The following is a 22,120-nucleotide window of genomic DNA, read 5'->3' on the forward strand; positions in this document are numbered from 1 at the left end:
TTGCCGTATGGAATACGCGCGAGGGGCAAGGCGCGTCCGGAAGGGCCGACCCTCGTGCGTATTCCTGGCGCAACGACGGAGCCGCTTAGGCCCGTCTGTAAGGCGCCTTAGACAGCAGAATATGATCCTATTGGCCTGTTTGCCTTCGGATAGTAACAGAAATCCCCCTGGTTTAGCTTGGCCTCTTGCATCATGCCATCAGTGGTGAGAATGGCAGAGACTGTAGTCCAACTCTAATGGAAGGCAACTGGGTATGGAGGACTTCTGCAGGCTGTCCCTTGCTGTTCTCCTGAAAAATTTTAATCCAGGTTTTGTATTTGAGAAACCATATAGATGCTACTCTGAGTAGTTTGAGAGTACTGCAGCAGATCCCACAGCAGCAACTGGTGTGCATTGCAGTGAAAAACTCCAACCATAAGATAGCATCAAGAAGTCCAGCTGATAGATTTGATAGCATCACAGTATCTTGTGCCAGCAGGCCTCAGTAGCGGACCACAGCAAAGGAGGAGTACTACACTAAGTACTCCCCTCTAGCAGGTGGAGCTCTGGGAGGTTTTTTGGACACCATATTTTGGCCAGTATCCCCATATCAATAAAAATAGCTCAAACTCTTTTTCCTCACAAAGAGAAGCAGTTCCCAAATGCCACCTCTTCTTCTTCCTCTTTCTAAGAAGAGGTTTATAGACAAAGCAAGACTTTTAAAAACCTGCAATTCTGCCCCCACAGCCATTTCTGAGTTCTCCTCTTCAGATCTGGGTGTGAAATGGCATGGCACACCCTTGCTGACCATTATTGACAAGAAAAAACAACATCCGCAACATTTTATTTGTTCTATGACTTATTTTAACAGCACCAAAAAACATATGATAAAGATCTAACCAATATGCAAATGAGAATCATTTTCTGCAAGTTTCCTCCCTCTTACATCTGCATCCTCTGCTTGTACCACTTAGCTGAGTGTGCTCTTCTCTATAGGACCACATACCAATACAGTTTCTCTAGGCGGCTTCTTTTTAGGGAAGTATCAGTGTTGCGTGGTGCTCTTGGTGCGGTGCCAATGAGGGCATGGAGTCACCTGTCTGTATATCCCCTTAATTTAGTAGCCAGACCATGCCTGGCTGACTGCAATCATATCACTGATGTATTATTTCCATGAAAGCTATTTCGCATGTCCTTTAATTCCAAAAACGAGACTTCACTAGTAAAAACTCAGAAAACCTTTATTCAGTAGCCAGAAATATACACCAGAGGCATATGTTATCTGGCCTAACTAAATCTCCTGCATCTAGTAGCTGTGAGCCAAGCCCAACTCACTTGCTTCTGCTCTTTCACCACAAAGGAATGTGATCAACCCTCTATTGTCAATAAACACCCTGCTGCATACCCCATCATTTCCCTTCAGTATGTTATAACACATTAACCCCACCCAGAAACCCAACTATCCTATTCTAGTTTAACATTTCAAACCATGGCAGACAAGATGTGGGATGCAGGTCCTGACACTATTACATGTAAAGCTTAATACCTCCAAATACGTTCTTGAATCATACATTTTAAACAACCTTCATTCAGATCAATCTTTCTATTGCAGCTCTCTTTATCCTGTTGCTTTGCCTTATGGCTTGATAAAGATAGATTGGGATCTCTGCTTGGTTTAACAGCTTTGCAGTCTTTTCTCTCAGAAACATTCTCAAGGTCTTGATAATGCAAAAACAAAACAAAAAAAACCCCAACCCAAACAGTTGATTCAGGTCTTTAACAATTAACTTTTAAAGCTACTGTAGGGCGTCATGGTCTTGCAGAGAAAAATTTGCCAGGCACTCCCTCTCATATAATCATCAACTCTAGATTGCATTGAAACAACTTTCCTTTTTACTCCTCTATTAAAGCAAATATAACATGGGTTATATTTGCTCAGTTGGCATAGAATAATTTCTGCTAATTTGAGATGTAGAACAGCATGCAGCTCTCAGATGACCTCTGTAGCATGAAGCTCTTTTATCAGCTTTGGCTAACATACTAAGTACACCAGTGACAACTGTGGCCTCTTGTCAGTGGGTAGTGAATCTGTCCCAGGTTTTAGACTGAACTGTAGTAGAGCTATCTAAAATGTTGTATTCTAACCCACACACAAATAAGTTTAGCACCTTAGATACCTGGAACAGATTCACCATCTCCCTGACTTGGAATCTGACATGGAAACCACCAGCTGCCATTGAAATGCACAGAGAGTGTCTTTATCTAAACAGAGAAATCATGGCTATAGCAGGGTGACCATACATTTTTGCGGTGCCTTGTCTTCCTCTGTGGTTATCACATCTGGTCACCCTGGGCTATAGTTACCTAAGCTATTGCAATGTAATGTATGTGCAGTGACCTCTGAAGAAAACTCAGTTCTGGAAATATAGCAGCAAAGTTGTACACCGGGGCTGGCCACATTGAACACATCACTGCAATATTACATCAAATGTACTCATTACCAACAGTCCATTTCTGGGCCCAACTCAAAACTTTGGTGCTAAGGTTTAAAGCTCTAAATACCTTAGGATTGATCTATCTGAAAGATAACTGTTCCCATATGTTCCTGCCTGACTTCCAGTGATGTAGAGTCAAGTTGATAGACTTCAACTCAAGTTGGACTCGCATCGCTTCAATGATTTGACTTGGATTGGATTTGCCAGTAGATGACGCACTGGCTTGATTTGACCAGTGACTTGTATATTTTTAGCTACCAACTTGCTGGCCTGACTTCATCCAGAAACAGCAATTGTGTTAGGCAAAGGGCCTGAGGCAGGAGTTGAAGTCTACTCAGCAGTCTATCTCTGCTGCACATTGCAGGAGCCTTCTGAAACTTTTGAATAGCTTTACAAGGATCCTTCTGCCTCAAGCCCATTGCCTAATACATTTGCTGTTCCCCTCTGAGATTTTTTTTAACCTAACTTTGTGCACATATTCTTGATTTTCTAATTTTTGAAATTCCATCCCAGACCCCTTTTTTTCTGTTAAAGTTGGGTCCTAGGCTTGAGACTTGACTTGAAAATGTCTTGCAATGGCTTGAGACACCACTTGAGACTTGAAGGTAGAGACTTGACTTGAAACTTGGAGTAAAAGACATGACTTCTTAGGTTGACTTTGGAGGATTTGCCTTGAGTGATGCCATCTACAACGGTGTGATAGAGAAAGAACCTTTTCAAAGGGGCTCCTATGTGAAATGTCCTTCCAAGAAACATCCACCTGAAATCCTCACTGGGAACACCATTCTGTTCCAGCAGGCACTCTTCTTTGGACTGATGTATTTGTTTTTCTGGTCAAAATGTGGAGGGTTTCCATATTGTAAACTTAGTTGAGATTTATTGTAAACATTTCTTCCATTGTAGGATTTTGATTTTAATTGATATTTATGTACCACTGAACTAGCAGGGTCAGTGGTATACAAATATAAAAACAAATATAATCAGAAAACGGGGAGCAAGGGGAATGAAATACTGAAAGAAGGCATGGCTGGCTGGTTTACACACTAAAATGGGGCATTACATTAGGCAACATTTTGTTACAGGTGCCAGCTATTGCCTGTAGTTAAGGTGTGCTGTTTTGGGGCCTCCGCCCAAAATGCTGACTGGGAGTTAAAATAACCGTGGATCTTATGGAAGAGGTCTGAAAGGCACTTTCTGGAAAACTACAAAATTAACTTTACTTCATGCTTGCCAAATGTTTCAGACTATACTTTTTGCAGTTGCGAAACTACTACAAGTTCTGAAATAATACAAAATCTCCCTCTGAATTCTTTTTTATTTTCAAAGAACTTCTGTCTGCACACTTTGCATTCTATGGCCAACTCTTCATGCTTCCTAGATTACACAATCTTCCCAAAAATGTTTCAGATTACACTTCTTTAGCTTTTCATAGAATCACAGCATTCTAGAATCCTAGGGTTGGCAGATACCGCAAGGGCCATCCAGTCCAACTCCCTGCCATGCAGGAACTCTCAATCAAAGCATACCTGACAGATGGCCATCCAGCCTCTGTTTAAAAAGCTACAAAGGAGACACCACCATTCCTTGAGGCAGCATGTTCCACTGTTGAACAGCTCATACCGTCAGGAGGTTCTTCCTAATGTTTAGGTGGGATCTCTTTTCCTGTTGCTTGAATCCATTGCTCCGTGTCCTAGTCAAGCTTGCTCCATCTTCTGTATGACATCCTTTCAAAAATTAAACAGGGCTATCATGTCACCTCTTAACCTTCCCTTCTCCAGGCTAAATATACCCAGCTCTCTAAGCCGCTCCTCTTAGGGCATGGTTTCCAGACCTTTCACCATTTTGGTTGCTGTTCTCTGGACATGCTCCAGCTTGTCCACTTTCTTCCTGAATTGTAGTGCCCAGAGCTACAGAATATTCCATGTATAACCTTAATTAATTTTGGTACAATCTAATACATAACAAATTAATTAATTAATTAATTAATTGTAATTAAGTTAATACATAACAGGATCATGCATACTAAATACATATATAAAACTAAAACTAAACTACACTAAACATAACATACGATTAAAACAACTAATCTATTACAATAAACAATACCTAACTAAACAGAAACTAAAACATGAAAGAACTCTGCCCCCTCAAACTGATGAAAAAGAAAACAAAAAAATTAAAAATATATTATTCTACCACTACAGACCCTGCTAAATTCAACTGTGTAGCTACTAGTAATCATAACCACACATTATTCATTGTTAGTTTTTCTAATCTTCAAAAATCCATAAATCTTCAATTTGTTAATCTTTAAAATGGACAACAATTTGGCAAATTGAGCAAAGTTCGCAATCTTATTAATCATTGGTACTTCTGTCCATCTCCAGGTTTCTGCAAACAGTATTCTTGCAGCTGATATCATATACTGAAGAGAAGACCTAGACCCCTTCTTCCCTTAGCATCACATAATATTTGGAATTTTATTCTGGGTTTCTTTGCCTCTTAGATGAATCTGGAGATTTCTTTCTGCCATTTCACAAATGGGATTCCATTTCTTATTATGGGGATCATTTGGAAATAAAAGAAAAGCCTTGGCAAAACATTCACTTTTATTTCTGCAATCCTCCTCATAAAGGATAAATTCAACTTTTTCCATCTTTCCAAATCTTTTTAAATTTCTTTCTAGACTTTCCCGTAATTTGGAATTTATCTAAGTATCTTCTTACTGGCAGAGTATGAACATTTTCAGGCTGTATCGTAGAGGGTTTCTTTAGCCTTGAATATTTATCAAAATAGCATAATATCCAAATAAGGGCAAGTTACATCTAACAAAATCCTCATGACAGCAATATAGCATAATATCCAAATAAGGGCAAGTTACATCTAACAAAATCCTCATGACAGCAATAAAAAGTATGACAGCTTTAGTGCAATGAGTTACAGATGTTTTTACAGTATTACTGCCAAACAAAACAGAATTATCCTATACTGTTGGGAAGAAAACATTCAATTGAATGAACTAGTGATGTAGTCCATACAAAACATATTTGGATCTCTTTGCTCTTTTCCTTCTTCTTCTGCTTCAATGGACAACAACAAATCTCTTTTGTATAACAAACTACATCAGCCTCCTGTTCTTACCAACTGCACAGGAAATTGTTTTTCACTATGGATCTCGAATTGTCAAAGTGAATGAACAAGGTGTGGACCTTGTCCTTCGCTCTTGTGGAGACATTTTCTATGGGGTTATTCAGACGGTAAAATAATCCTGGTATAATGTGGGTGAATCTTTGTTGTTCATATACATTTCAATGAATCCTATTAAGGGGAGGTGTAGCAAAAAAACCACTTAACTCTGGTTAATTGATCTCAGGTTTTTCCCTGAGTTTTCATTAAACATTTGCATTATCAGCTGTGTGAATAGCCAATGCAAATAGACTCGGGATAAAACTCTGCATGCCTTGAGCATAATAATTTGTTTTATTTATATACCGCTATTCCAAAGATCATAGCGGTGAACAGCAAGTAAGCTAATTAGCAAGTAAGCTAATTTGCCCCCAACAGTCTGGGTACTCATTTTAGCGACCTCGGAAGGATGCAAGCCTGAGTCGAGCTTGGGCCCTTTTGCTGGTCTTGAACTCGCAACCTTGTGGTTTCGAGTAAATGGCTGCAGTACAGGGATTTAACCACTGCGCCACCAGGGCTCCTCAGTATAGGGTTGCCATAATTGTCTTCTACAAAACCTGGACAGAAGCATACGGGACTGGACTTATCAACAACAACAAACCCCCCCAACCCCCAAAAAACCCTATATTTTGACATTTAACATTGTTTTATTGCATATTTCTGTTGTTATTATTTGTATATTGCATATGTTCCCCACTCTTGCTATAACCATAGAATCATACATTCCCTTATTTTAGGCCACTAGGTGTCTTGGATGTTTATATATTATTTTTAATTTAAAACTTCACTCTTTTGTATAAATTCACTTTTGAATAAAAGGATGTACAGGGTTTTGGAAGAAAGGCATGGCTAGCTCATGACCCCACCCTTGCACTACTAATCAGTAATGCAGTATTTTTTAATTTTTAAAACTGCTATCTTTTAAAATTGTTTTAAAATTGTTTTTCAATGGTATAGTAGTTCTTTTAATGTTGATCTTCTGTTTGTTTTTAAGAGTACTGTATTTAATTTGTAAGCTGGCTTTGGGAAAAGGATAGGGTATAAATGAAGTTAACATTAACAACAGCTACAACAATAATAACAGTCATTTCAAGGTACAGTGGTTGGAAAGCCTGATCATAAAATATGCCCTATGATTAAAAGGTGGACTGATTAGTTACTCAGCCTCATTCTCCCCTTCCTATACACAATGTAGAGAATAAAGAACTGGGAGTATGCCCACAAACTAAGCATTTTGTTGTTGTGAAGTTGAACGCTTTCATGGCCGGCATCCATAGTTTTTTGTGGGTTTTTTGGGCTATGTGGTCATGTTCTAGAAGAATTTCTTCCTGATGTTTCACCAGCATCTGTGGCTGGTATGCCATAGATGCTGGCGAAATGTCAGGAAGAAACTCTTCTGGAACATGGCCACGTAGCCTGAAAAACCCACAAAAAACATTTTGTTATTATTTGCCATCTAGTTGGCAGTCTATGAAATGAGACACCTCAGTGAGCCTTGGTTATCAACAACCATGTTTGGGTCTTGCTAACTCAGGTTTGTAGCTTCCTTTATTGAATTAATTAATCTGTAACATAGGCTTCCTCTCTTCCAACTGCTCTCCAGTTTACTGAGCATTATGTTCTTTCCCAGTGACTCACATTGTCTGTTAATATGTCCAAAGTACAACACCCAAAACAAAGGTTTGGACCACTTTCATTCCATTTACCATGGATGGATCATTCACTTTGCCACCGTATCTGTCCCCAAGTGTTGTGTCACTGATAGGATTTCCTTTGGGGGAAAAAAGCCATGTGTTTGGAGAACCTCATAAACATGCTGCTAGCATCTAATGTGGGAAGAGGAGCTTAATGTGTTATTAAACACACTGACAAATAAGAAATGTGACAGCACCTTTCAGACTAACTGGGTTTTATTTTAGCATAAGCTTTCACTGATATAAAGCCACTTCTACAACTGTGGAACAGAGGGCTATTATGGCCTCAGGTATATAATGTACTTTTAATGTACTTTTCATCCATAGCTCTATGTCCTGTTCTCTGCAGCAGCAACAGAAAAAAAGCTTGCTCCATCCTCAACATGACAGCCCTTCAAATATTTAAACATGGCTATCATGTCACCTCTTAACCTTCTCTTCCCCGGGCTAAACATACCTGGCTCCCTAAATTGCCTCTCATAGGGCATGGTTTCCAGACCTTTCATCATTTTGGTTGCCCTCCTGTGGACAAGCTCCAGCTTCTCAGCATCCTTTTTGAACTGTGGCATTAATTCTGCAATGTGGCAGCAGTATGCACCTGCTGCTAAAATGGTGCAACTGATCCCAACTGAGCTCTGACCGCCACCTGCAGGGAAAAAAGCGAATCACACTCCCCAAACCCAGACCTCTCTAAACAATTCAGTAGTCTAGTTTTTTGTGGGTTTTTGGGGCTATGTGGCTATGCTCTGGAAGAGTTTATTCCTGATGTTTCGCCAGCATCTGTGGCTGCCATCTTCAGAGAATGCTGGCATGCAAGCAAGTGGGTTATGTGTGTGTGTGTGTGTGTGTATATATATATATATATATACACACACACACACACTCTGTGACCTTGAGACCTTGCCATTGAACAACAGAACAGTACACAGATTAACATGCAACAACTCCTCCCAACCCAGGGTCACACAGTGTGTGTATATATATATATATATATATATATATACACACACCCCACTCACATCCATGCCAGCGTTTTCTGCCAGATGCCACAGATGCTGGTGAAATGTCAGGAACAAGCTCTCCCAGAGCATGGCCACGTAGCCCCAAAAACCCACAAAAAACTGTGGATGCCGGCTGTGAAAGCATTCGACATCACAATCCAGCCATCCTCAGCATGACCGAACTCTGCCTCATTGCCTCCTATCCTAGCAAGATACTAGTCTCTGAATTCTGTTTTTAAATTTACAATGACAGTTTTCTAACAAATATCACCCCCTCTGTGCTGCATTTAAAGTCAGCTCTGCAATGCACTTGCTGAGAAGTTATAGTCCTCAAATCAACCTATAACCTACAGGCAGGGTGACCGGATGCCATAGCCATAAAGGAAGGCGAGGCACCACAACATTCGATAAAAATGGAGGACATTACAAAACAAAAGCAAAACACACTGATATAAATATAAATCCATGCTTAAAATGGGGAATATTTTGAAATTTCTTCTGGACAGAAAGCTGAAATGCCCTCATGTCTTCTTTTTCTGCATGTGATAATAATTCGTGCAATTACTCTTCATTTTCGCTTTATTTGCAGGATGCTTTAAATGCACTTCAATCTCTCTTTCATGTTGAAATTAGCCCCAGTGTGATAAACTCCTTAGAAAAGGAAGACCTCTGGTCACCCTGCCCAGAGATCAAACAGAAATAGAACCATTCAGTACCATATGATTTGTATCAAGACCTTTAAGCGCCACACCGCTTCCCATCCCAAAATAAAGATCCAAAACCCAACAAGGAATTTGTTGTAGCAGTCCCGCTGGCAAACCACGGGGCCGTGACCCCCTCCCAGGATAGCAATGCTCATCAAGATTGAGATGTGGCAATCCCGCTAGCAAACCACAGGACTGTGACCCTCTCTCAAGATGACAATGCTTTATCCATAATTAGATAGATAAGCCCATGTTGACTCGGCTGGGCTAGTCTACACATCCTGCTTCCTTTGCTAATTGTAACTCTCCTAAGCACATACTGGTCACGTAACGTAGCAAATGACTGTAAGACAGACAGTGAATTAATGTAAACATTATGACAATAAAAGGCCCAGCCAAGACCTGGCTGGGAAGAAGTCTTGTGCACCCCCATTCCTGTCTCTGCGTCTCTTTGCCGCAACAGTTTGTTTATTGTATCTTTGTTCTTGTGTGCCTCCAAATCCTTCCTGATTTATGGTGACTCTATGATTAACATATCACAAGGTTTTCTGGGGCTGAAAGAGTGTGGCTCACCTAAGTGAACCTGGTGGGTTTCCATAGCCGAGCAGGGATTTGAACCCTGGTCTCCAGAGTCTATGGCTGCATCCGCACTGCATAAATAATCCAGTTTGACACCACCTTAACTGCCACGGCTCCATCTGGGATTTGTAGTTCATTGTGACACCAGAGCTCTCTAACAAAGAAGGCTAAGTATCTCACAGAACTACAACTCCCAGCATTCCATAGCATTGACCCAAGGCAGTTAAAGCAATGTCAAACTGGATTATTTCAGCCTAAATCCTGCGCTCAATGTACCTTTACCTTTGTGGATTTTGCTTTATTTGGCTAACCCTGAATAAGATCCATACATTCCCCATTCCATTCATCTAAAACTTTGGTCCTCCACGTTTTTAGGCTTCAACTCACAGAATCCCCACCTAAAGGCCCAATGTTGAGGAAATCACTGCAGCTGGAGGACCAAAGTACAACAGCATCCCAAATCCACAAGGATTGTACAATACTCTGTTCTTGTAAAGGCCAACACAGCTACCCCAGGACAGGTTTCTTTTCATCATGGGCCTTCCATGATTCCTTTGAGGCTGAGAGAGTGTGACCAGGGTGACCAGATGTCCTCATTGCAAAAGAGGACGAGACACTTTGAAATGGAAGACAATCAAGAAACATGTAGGGATTTAGGTTATAAATCCATGCCTTTATTTTGATTCTATGATTCCTCTGAGACTGAGAGAGTGTGACCAGATGTCCTTCATGAAAAGGAGGATGAGGCACTTCAAAAATGGAGGACACTCAAGAAAAACATGAGGGCGTTAGAAGCTTATTAATATATGCCTTTATTTTGATTCTGTTCTCTGATTCCTTTGAGGCTGAGAGAGTGTGACCAGATGTCCTCACTGAAAAGGAGGACACTCAAGAAAAATGCAGGACATTAGACGTTCAAAACACTCTTATCAGTATAAACCCTGCTCAAAATGGACATTTCAGAAATTCCTCCTGGAGAGAAGGCTGAAATGTAAATGTAGGACCCATCCTGGGGTTAAAAAAAGAAGGCCTGGTCGCCTTGAAAAGAACCAAACCTTGGTTCTCACATCCCAAAACACACTGCAGAAATAACCCAGTTTGAGACCGCTTTAACTGCCCCTGGCTCAAATGCTAGGGAATTCTGGGAACTGTAGTTTTGTGAGACATTTAGCCTTCTCTGTCAGAGCGCTCTGGTGCCACAGTAAACTACAATCCCCAGGATTCCTCAGCACTGAGCCAGGGGCAGTTAAAGCGGTCTCAAACTGGGATTATTTCTGCGGTGTGTTTGGGACCTTAGTCCCTTCACCCGTTTTGGGGACTACACCTCCCAGAAGCCCTTCCCAGCTTGGCCAAAGGCCAGGAACTCTGGGAGCTGAAGTCCAAAGGGGGAAAAACCCACTCTAAAGAGTGGTCTCTAAACTGTGTCCTTTGAGACTTTAGGACTTCATGTCCCAGAAGCCTCAGCCACGAGGGCCAAATAGCCTGGGATTCTGGGAGCTGAAGTCCAAAGGGGAAAAACCCACTCTAAAGCAGTGTTCCCCAAACTGTGCCCTTTAAGAGTTTTGGACTTCAATTCCCAGAATCCTCATCCACGTGGGACAATAGCCTGGGATTCTGGGAGCTGAAGTCCAACATTTTCTCTTAAAGGGGCACCGTTTTAATCACTGCTTTAAAGGCCCAACATTGAGGAAAGGGAGGGGGAAAACCCCAGAGGCGCGGACATGCGCAGTAGCAGCGTCTCCTCCTTTCCCGTCGCGCTTTGATGACGCACAACTCCAGCTGGGGAACTGAAGTCCAAAGGAGGGGGGCAACACTCTAAAAGGCCCAACTTTGAGAGGAGAAAACCAGGGACATGCGCGGTAGCTACGCGTCGCGCTTTGATGACGTTTAACCCTAGCTGGGGCGCTGAAGTGACGTCCAAAGGGGGGGGAACCACACACTCCAAAAGGCCCAACTCTGAGAGGAAAAGAGGAGAGGGGGAACAGAAGAGAGGACATGCGCAGTAGGTTCACGTCGCGCCTTGATGACGCCCAACCCCAGCTGGCGCCCCAAACAAAGTGCGGGGGTGTATAAATGTCTGTGTGTATATGTGTGACGGCAGGGGCTGTGGCGCATGCGCAGTTGGCCGGGCAGGCGCTCCTTCCCGAGTGAGGCCTGCCTCAGTGACAGCAGCCGCGGCTGAGGGGAGAAGGGAGGCCCTGAGGGGGCGGAGGGGGCTCTCCCAGCCCTTCTTCCGCCGCCTCCGCCGCCCCCTCAGCCGCAGGGCCTCGGATGCCCAGGGCGCCTCCTCGCTTCCCCGCGGGGAATGAACCTCCAACAGCAGCAGCAGCAGCAGGAGGAGGAAGAAGAAGGCGGCGAAGGAGGAGGCATGGAGGAGCCAGCCACGGCTGGGATGGAGGCTCCGAGAGCAGAGGAGGAGGAGGAGGAGCAGGACTCTGGGGCTGTCCCTGTGGCGCAGAACTCGAACCCAGAGCTGGAGCAAGGCTACCGCATCCTGAGGGAGTTCCTGCTGGAGAAGCACCGGCCCCTCACGGCGCCTTTCCTCAGGCCTTTGGGGGGAGAAGGAGGAGGAGGAGGAGGAGGGCCCCGGGAGGCTGCTGCTGCTGCCGCCGCCGCCGCCTCCTCCTCCATGTCTTCTTGCCCTGAGGCTCCTGGGTCTCCTGCTGCTGCTGCTGCTCCCGGGGGGATGTGGCTGCTGAAGATGGAGGAGAAGTTCTCTGCCGGGCAGTACCGGGGCATCGGGGACTTCGTGGCCGACTTCCGCCTGATGCTGGAGACCTGCTACCGCCTCCACGGCGTCGACCACTGGCTCTCCAGGCAGGCCCAGAAGATGGAGAGGATGCTCGAGCAGAAGCTGGCCCTCCTCTCGCGGTGAGAGGCCCGGGGTTGGAGGCGCCTCCGCAGACACACACTCGGGGATGGGGGGGATCCAGGGGGAGACACACACACACACACACACTCCTCCCTTTGGCTGCCCCTGGAGCAGGGCTAGGCAGTCCTGGGGGGTGGGGTTCTCCCCCTGGCTCTCTCTCTGACTCAGGGGATGCAAAGGCCTAGCCCTGGCAGTCTCTGGAGAGAGAGCTTGCAGCGCCTTTGAGACTCACTGACAGGAAGAAGTCGGCGGCAGGGGCTTTGCTAGGCTTAGGTCTACTTCCTCAGATGCAGTTGGATATAATAATAATGTAGAGAGATCTTGGTGCACCTTTGAACCTGACTGAAGGAAAGAAGTCGGCAGCAGGAGCTTCCCTAGGGTTAGGTCTACTTCCTCAGATGCAATTGGATATAATAATAGTAATAATAATAATAATGTAGAGAGAGCTTGCAGCACCTTGACTCACAGAAAGAAAGAAGTCGGCAGCAGGAGCTTTCCTAGATTTCACTCTCCTTCATCAGATGCAGTTGGATGTGATAATAATAATAATAATAATAATAGAGAGAGATCTTGTGCCACCTTTGAGAGTCACTGAAAGAAAGAAGTCAGCAGCAGGAGCTTTCATAGACTTAGCTCTACTTCCTCAGATGCAGTTGGTCATATATATACATCGACACACACACACTCATCCCTCCATATTTGCAGCTTCAGTTATTCACAGATTTGATTAATATGTTCTCTCTAGGAATATCTAGGTCCTCCAGTGCAACTCTATGGTCAACTTCAACTAAAAGTTGCACTGAAAGACCTAGAGATTCCTAGGAGAGAGGATACTCTACTAGGCCTTTGTACCTCCTCCAGCGCAGTCCTATGGCCAGTCTCTGTCGGATGTCGACCATAGAGTTGCACTGGAGGACCTAGAGACTCCTAGAGAGGTGTCCTTCAGCTAAAAACATGGTGTTTTTGTTATTTGCGGCTTTTCCACATTCACAGGGGTCTTGTGCCCCTAACCCTAGTGAATATGGAGGGACAAGTGTATATATATGAATACAGACAATAGACATACAGTTCAAAGATATAGCCATGTGAGTCTGTAGAATCAATATGTAGAGAGACCTTGTAGCACCATTGAGACTCACTGAAAGAAAGAAGTTGGCAGCAGGAGCCTCCCTAGACTTCAGTCTACTTCTTCAGATGCATTTGGTCTCAAAGATACAATTCAAAGATCTCTCTACTTACTGATTCTACAGACTAGATCTTTGAATTGTATATTCATTGTATATATTCATATATATATATACATAGAAAACCACATGCCTCTGAGGAAGTAGACTGAAGTCTAGGAGAGTCATGCTGCCAGTTTCTTTCTTTCAGATGTTTAGTTTCAAACATCTCTACAAGATCTCTCTACATTCTGACACAGAGAGAGGGCTAAATGTCTTGCAAAACTACAGTTCCCAGAATTCCCTAGTCTTGAGCCAGCGGCATTAAAGCTAGGCTCAAACTGAATTATTTCTGCAGTGTGTTTTGGACCTAAGAGGGAGGTGTGAGTCTGGTAGAAACCTCTTTTTAAAAACCGCAACGCCTTTCTTTCTTCTTGGGTGTGTGCCAACTACTAGATGTGCTCATGCATAAGTCTAGGAATTTTAGATAAGTGTCGACTTTTCCACAGGTCTTCTTCCCAAACTTTGGTCTTCCAGATGTTTTGGATTTCAGGTCCCAGAATGATTGACTGTTGGCTAAGCTGGCTGGAGCTTCTGGGAACTGAAATCCAAAACACCTGGTGAACCAAAGTATGGAGTACTGTATTTTAACTCTTATATATATATGTGTGTGTGTATAAGCCATCAGGTGAAAGGAAAGAGTGTAATCTGTTCTAAAAGCACTGAACCCCCCCCCCCCCCCCGCTTCTCTATCATCCATTCAGCTTTTAGTGTGAGCACAAACAGTTATGCCTGCTGGAATTGGTAACTTTTTTTGGCATCACTTTCTTTTGCTTCATCCTTTAGATCAGGGGTAGGCAACCCTTTTGAGCTGGGGGCCGGGTTGCTGTCCCTCAGACAACTGGGGGGCCGAAGCCAAAAAATAAATAATTAAATAATTTTTTAAAAATTAAATAAATAAATAAACCGGGACAAATGTAGGACAAAATTTTCAAATGGAGGGCACTTTTAAATAAAAAATGGAGGACACGTGAAAAAATTTGCTGATTTATAAAAAATGTTAATATAAATGCATGTTTCTGAGGCTTCTATAGACAATTGCCCCACCATGCCCCTCGTGCGAGACGCCAAAGGCCCCCGGCGGCAATCGGCGGCAGGACCGGGCTGGGGCCGGTCCCAAGGCCTCACCGGGCCGCATCCGGCCCGCGGGCCGCAGGTTGCCTACCCCTGCTTTAGATCCTTTGTTACATTCCCCTAAGTTTTACCCTTGACTTATCCTCTGATCATATCATAATCCATAATTTTGGCCTCCAAACCTGCCCTCGACTTATACATGAGGTCAGCTTGTAGTCGAGTATGTATGATATGTTTCTAAGATGACATAAAGAATACGTTTTTGAAGGTATGCCCTATTGACTGAGGTGGGTTTACTTCAGAGTGCATGTGTTTAAGACCCCTATAAATCTAACCATATACAGTCCTCCCTCCGTTCTCGTAGTCTTCAGACTCGCATCCCTCGCTTATGCATGAGGGATGAATGGAGGGAAATGAATGGGATGTGTTACCATGGTGCGCCTACACCTATATTCAAGCGAATGGGACTTGAATATAAGCAAAACTCCGTTTTCGCAAGGGGCTCCAGAACGGATCCCATGCGCAGAAGGAGGGGTGACTGTAGTCCTGTGTGTATGTACTGAAAAGCAGATCCTATTAATTTCATTTACAGGCTTCAGTCCCATAAGTGCCTAGGCAAAAGTCCCATTAGACACAGAGGACTTAACTTCCTAGGCACGTGCTATTAATGTGTATTATTGGAAGGGCTTGATTTAATTTTAAAGTAGTTTACTACAACACTGGCAAAAGGAGCCTAAATTCCTTGAAGGCAACAGTTTCCTTCTTGTGTTGGAAGCTAAGCATGGTCATGTCTAGTTAATACCTGGATGGGGGGTCGCTTAAGAATATCAGGTGCTATTGGCTACATTTCAGAGGAATGCAGCCCACCTCTGAGTACTGCTTGGCTAAGAAGATCCTATGAAATTCATGAGGGCACACTATAAGTTCACTGGGGACTTAATGTCACATACACACATGCACTGACAAAATAATCACATTCATGAAGATAGTGTGTTTTCAAGATACTGGCTAAGAGAAAAGGCACATCAAATGAGAGAAGAGTGCTGCAGACAGATGTACAGTATGCTTATGATCACACTACAAATTGAATTTATTTCTGAGGTGGGATTTGAATATGCTTGCGCACACATGAAATTAATTGCTTTGGTGCACTGTACCGTAATGGAAAGAAAGCAACTTTTCTAAATAGTGAACAGTTTTCTTTGGTTCTTAGTCCTTTCTGCTTGAAATCAGTTTGCAGCTGGAAGTAGGGGGGATACCTCTTCTTGACTACAAGGGAATCACCCATTGGTGCACATGATTAGGAAACTATAGAAGCAACTGCACCTGAAAAACTGGGCTCTGCAAGGTGCTGAAAATGGGTTATGTTGGGTTTTAATCTGAATAATATTATTTCCTCACATATACATTTTAGTTAGATACAATTCTTGAATTACAATTCATGCAGCAAATAATAAATAACTTCTACAGGTGTATCTTAAGTAGCAGTATCTCTTATATGTGTTATAATTCAATAATGTGAGATAGGAAACATTTACATGTTTGTGATTGTATACATTGTTCCACTACAGAAACAATTTATATATTTTGAGTTTTTATATTTAAAATGTGTGAGCAAATATTTGTTCTTGTTTTTAATATCTGATCATTTTTCTGCATGAAAAGGAGTGCATTGCATACTTTTCCTTAAATTTCACAGATGCAATGTGTAGTCTTATATATAGAGCTGATGAAGTTAGTGAATATTGTTAATTGCTGCCAAGTTGACTTGAGAGACATCCAAGTCACCCTAACATCAGCAGCCTTGCTCAGGTCTTGCAGATTCAGGGCCACAGCTTCCTCGATTGAGTCCATACATCTGGAATGTGGTCTTCCTCCGTTCCTATTACCTTCTACCTTATCAAGTATTACTGTCTTTTCTATTGAATCATGTTTTCTCATGTGTTGTCCAAAGTATGGCAGTCTCAGTTTAGTCATCTTGGCTTCCATTGATTGCTCAGGCCTGATTTGCCCATTTGTTTGTTCTTTTGGCATTCCATGGTGTTCACAGAACTCCAGTACCACATCACATATGAGTTGATTCTCTTCCTATCAGCTTTCTTCACTGACCACCTTTCATGACCATACATAGAATTTGGAAATACAATAGGATGGATAATCCTGATAAATTAAACAGCTCAGGTGATAAAATGCAGCTTTGCCTTGACCCCCTTGCCAAGTGAAAACCATTCCATTTCTCCATATTCTGTTCTGATGATAGCTTCTTATCCTGAGAACAGATTACACATCAGGATAATCAAATGTTGTGGCTCACCCATTTCTTTAAGAACAATCCGTAGTTTCTCATGATCTACACAATCAAAGGCTTTACTCATTTTGATTTTCTTTTGGAATTTTTTGGTGCATGCCATAATTCAGTGTATGTTTGCAGTATGGTCCTTATTGCCTCTTATATTCCTGAACCCATCGTGGACATCTGATAATCGTTACTCCGTTTATGGTAAAGGTCTTTGTGGTTGAATTTTGGGTATCAGTTTGCTTGCATGGGAAACAAATGCAATAGACATGTGTTTACTGCAATCCCTAGTGTCTCCTTTCTTGTGGATTGGAATGTATATTGAGTTTTTCCAATATGTGGGCTATTCTTTTCACTTAATAGATTTTTGTTAGAACTAGAGTAGATTCTGTCTCTGTATACTGAAGTAACTCTATTCATATGCCATCTGTTCCTGGTAATTTATTTGTCTTAAGTATTCTGAATGCAACTTCTTCATTTTCTAAAATTGGAGATTCATCTTCATATGGTTCTTCCTTGAATGGATCTATCACCCTTTTATTGCTCCCATCATCTTTTTATTTCTACTTGGTCATGTAATGTGTTCCCCTGCTGGTGGTAGAGCATCCCCACTCTTGGCTGAAATTTCCTTTTGATTTCTCAGATCTTGTGGAAGAGGTCTCTTGTTCTTCCTTTTTTATTGTCACCTTCTATTTTTCTGCATTGATTAATATAGTAGTTCTCCTTGTCTCTGTGCACAAGCCATTGAGCAGTTGTGTTCAGGTTTCTAACTATTTCTATCATTTTTTACTTTTGTTTCTAATCTGAAAAGTTTCATCTGTCATCCATTGAGGCCTCTCCTTCTTTTTGTTATTGATGTTGTTTTTTTGCATTCCTCCCTGACAAATGTCCCTAGCTTCTGTCCAGAGTTCTGGCTCCTGGTCTTAATAGTGCAAATCTATTTTTCACATTATCTTTAAATGCCATGTTGTATTTTGGCATGATGATTGGTTAGTGTTCTTTAGCTTTATTCTAATTTTTGATATTACAAGTTCATGGTCTGTGCTACAATCGGCTTCTGGTCTTATTTTTGCAGAGAGTATGGAACCTTTCTGTCTTCTGCTTCCAGTGAGGTAGTCTGTTTGATTTCTGTATTGTCCATCAGGTGATGTTCATATATACAGTCACTCCTTGGGTTGCTTGAAGAATGTGTTTGTGAGGAATGAACTATTGGCTTCACAAAATTCAATCTATCAGTTTCCTGTTTAATTTCTAGATCCTAAGCCAAATCTGTCTACAATCTTTGATTCAGTTCTGATTCCTATTTTTGCATTCCAGTCACCTATGATTAACAAGAAGTCAGGATTTGAACCCTGGCCTCCAGACTCATAATCCAGTGCTCAAACCACTACATGATCGGTTTTCCCAGACATCTTAGTAACATGATTTGATCTGTCTTTGCATTATATCCTTTGACTGCTTTTGCTACATCTCTCTTCTTTATAAATGCCACTGCATTTCTTCTTAGATTTCCATTTCCTGCATAAAGCATTGTGTAATTTTTTGAGTCAAAATATTCCATTCTTGTCCACTTTATCTCACTCAACCCAAGTATTGCAATGTGTATATGTTACATTTCTTGGTTTACTATGTCTAGCTCCCTGGTTCATGCTTCTCATATTCCATGCCCCTATAATACATGTTGTATAGTTTCAGACTTTCCTTTCAACGCTGATCATGTCAACATCTGAATGTCCTTTTGGCTTGAGTCCAGTTGCATTATTAGCCACAGCACAACTCATACTTGTCATCTGCTCTACCCCAGTAGCTCATTGAGTGCCATTTGACCAGGAATTTCATCTTCTGGCACTATCTTGTTTCATTTTGGATTGTCTCTTCACATGGTTGTCGTAGTAAAAGACATTCAAAAGGAGATTTACTATGCCTCCTCCTATGCAGTACTAATAAATGTTAGATATGGTGCTATTGCTGTGAGAAATCATCTGCCATTGTTGTTCCCCTCTGCTGCTGCTGCCCAGTTTGGCACATTTAGTCTGGCTCATTAACAAAAGCTTGGCTGACATGGAATACCCCACCAGTAGCACAGCTGCTGTCAGCATAGCCTCATGCTTCACCGGGACACACAATCCAACCACCACAGAAAAGTTGTGCCATTAGTGGAGAAGTTAGTTATATCAGTAGTCAAATCATTAGCCATCAAAGTACCAAAGACTCCATGTAGACCAGTTCCAAATCCTTTATAAGTATACTAACCATTTGGCTATTTGAAGTTAGTTACTGTTGTTGCTGCTGTGAGACTTCAGGTCATTTCTGACATAGGGCATCCCTAAAGTGAACCTGTCATGTGGTTTTCTGGGGCTGAGAGTGTGTGACTCTTAGAAGGTCACCCAGTGGGTTTCCATGGTTGAGTAGTAAAATCATTAGTATATTATAAAGGATTTAGGGATGTCCTACATGGGCTCTTTGGTACCTTGGTGGCTGCCTGCAATTCCTGTTTATCATTTGTTGAATTGTAGGAATGTATGCACCTCAGTATGCAAGATCAGCAAACCATCAGTAATCTGAAGAGAATGCAGTTGTGTGTCTACTCTGGTTGTCTACACCAAGGGACAGGCAGAAGGTAGATCAAGATTTCCTACTAGATTTCTAGCTGAATAGCAGTATATTAATGAAGTAGAAGATGATTTCTGTCTGTTTCGTAGCAGTAATAACTAAAAAAAAAAACCTCACCATAAATTTGGCTTCTGAAAGTTTGAAGGGAACCAAGGATGAATTTTCATCCTGGGCTGAGCATGTTATTAGGAGTACTCTGCCTCTAACTATGTATGCCCATTCTCTCGAATGAGTATTTTGCCCCTACCTCTGGTTAATTGATATCAGAATTGTGGGATATTTTTCTTTAAAGTAGATCTTGGGAACCCAGAGACTATCAACCCCCTTTCTGCTGTACATGATTGCACTTCCATGTGAGCTACTTACTCAGACCAGTGTAGTTATTGTGATTTATTAGATTAGGAAATTACATTTTTAAATCAAGGATGAATGATGTTATTTTTTTATATGTTTAGCTGTAAATACTGGACTGAATCCAAACCTTGCCTACCCATGACCACTAGAGCTTCCTCCATTATTAGAAGTCCTTTGATCCTTTGGACTGTTTCCAGTGGCAGAATTGGGTGAGAAGATTATTTTTGGTATTTCTCCTACAGTCCTGTTTGCTGCCTCCCAAATCTACTCTTGACAGTTAGGAGACTCCCCATAACAGAGCAGGGTGCTAGTGAGGAGAAAATGAATTAAAATCATAACCTCGCTTTCCTATTGCTTGCAGCATTCTTAGTAACATTTAGTAACCAGTGAGAGTAGTGGAAGTGCTGGTGGAAGTAGACTCTGCAGCAACTACATGATAATTCCATGTCAGGTCTTTTTATACACATTTCATTAGTTCATTGCTTGTTTCCTACAGTTAAATAAATATTTATTGTGGTGATAAGATCATTTTTCAGTCATAAAAGTTTAAAAGAAACCTTCCAAGATTCGTGTTAAGCTGATACATACATCACTTTAAACAGTATAATTGAGTAGGCTAGTATGTGGGAATAAATATTTCCCCTTTTCTGTCTTCATTCAGCATTTGATTTTATATGTGTATGATGATCCTTGCCATTTCCAGAGCATTTAAACCCATTACAAACATATGTAGGTCTTGTCCCTTTGGCAAGTGATTGCAGGATTGAAGCCCTAAGAGGGAATATAATACAAAGTAAATTGGCCAAAGGGAATAGATGCAGTACTATAACTGTCAAGTTGTAATTGCCTTTTTAAAGGTAATGTTACTCTCTAAGAAGCAAAAACTTAGACATGCAGCTTATCAGGTATGCTAAAAAATAATGTTAACAGTCACCAGTTCCTTCATCTCCTCCATATCTATTTACAAGACTTCAAATGTAAAAAAAACTCCTGTAAAGCTTCACATGTATTTTAATGTAATATTCAGTCTACTTTTAGCAATTTATTGACACTACTTTTTGTTATTCAAATACTTTTTGGTGTTTGAAACTGTTCATGTATTTAGACTGCATTTCATTTTTTCATTCAGGGCAAAATATTTTTTCCCCACAAGTCTTCTGATTAAAATCTCTCCAGTAAAACAAACTGGTACTGATTCCCAATCTAAGGAGTCTGGATAACTGAACCCATGTTCTCATTGCTAGTGTGCAGCCAGTATTATTAAATATGATACCAATTAACCTTTTCTGATATACAATAGATTGTATGCAAACATCTGTTGATTCGGGAAAGTGTCCGCAAAAAACTGAGTCTTGCTGCTGTATGTTTTGTTTTGAATTACAGAGAATATAATATTGATGAATTATTAACATTTGTAACATGTCATGCAATGCTTGATCGCATGCAGGGTTATATATAAATGAGGACCTATGATTTCAGAAGAATGTTCTGTGGTTTGTTCTAGGATGGCCTGTTAAACCATCTTAATTATTGATAGATAATGAATATTTAAAAAAAATTTTTTAAAGAAAAGCCCAATAAGATTCTAAAAATTTGAATCAGTCTGTGGGCTGCTCAAGGGTACCTCTTGAGTTTAAAACATTTTCTCTATTTTATCTCGACAGACGCTTCATATGAAAGTCACAAGCAAATGCAGAGGTTCATATTGTTGCCTGTCTTAGCTTTTGTGTTCTAGTATGCTTTTGACATGAAAATCAATGATCAGTCCCTCATACAGAGGTAAAAGGGTCACAAGTGTAAGATGAAACAGAAAGTAATTGTTTATCTCTGAATAATAATATATACAAAAATTTCAATAAACAATATTTAAAATAATAATAATAATAATAATAATAATAATAAAGAAAACTGAACATCTTATGAATACAGGTGTAGAAAGTAAATAATTTTGATCGAAGCCCGTGATTTAGTGAAGGATGCTTTGTAGTCATCACATTCTTCATTCTAAAATAATGTTATTGTAGATGATACAATGCAGAAGAAGGGGGGA

At 41.4% G+C, this 22,120-nt stretch overlaps 1 protein-coding gene across 3 annotated transcripts in view; it reads left to right on the forward strand.

Moving 5' to 3' along the window:
- The first annotated feature begins 11,672 nt into the window (after positions 1-11,672).
- The window catches only part of BRD10 (bromodomain containing 10), a 63,582-nt gene continuing 53,134 nt past the window's right edge, over positions 11,673-22,120 (forward strand). Inside the window, exon 1 of one of the 3 annotated variants that reach the window (XM_089489954.1) lies at positions 11,673-12,509. In XM_089489954.1, coding sequence (XP_089346080.1) covers positions 11,944-12,509 — 566 coding nt within the window. In that variant the 5' untranslated portion in view covers positions 11,673-11,943. The remainder of the gene's footprint in view (positions 12,510-22,120) is intronic. The other 2 variants (XM_089489945.1, XM_089489961.1) reach the window with 2 other exon arrangements.

This window comes from Sceloporus occidentalis, unplaced genomic scaffold (assembly GCF_023333645.1).
Source record: "Sceloporus occidentalis isolate IW3139 unplaced genomic scaffold, rSceOcc1.0.p SCAF_1, whole genome shotgun sequence".
NCBI classification, from domain to species: domain Eukaryota; kingdom Metazoa; phylum Chordata; class Lepidosauria; order Squamata; family Phrynosomatidae; genus Sceloporus; species Sceloporus occidentalis.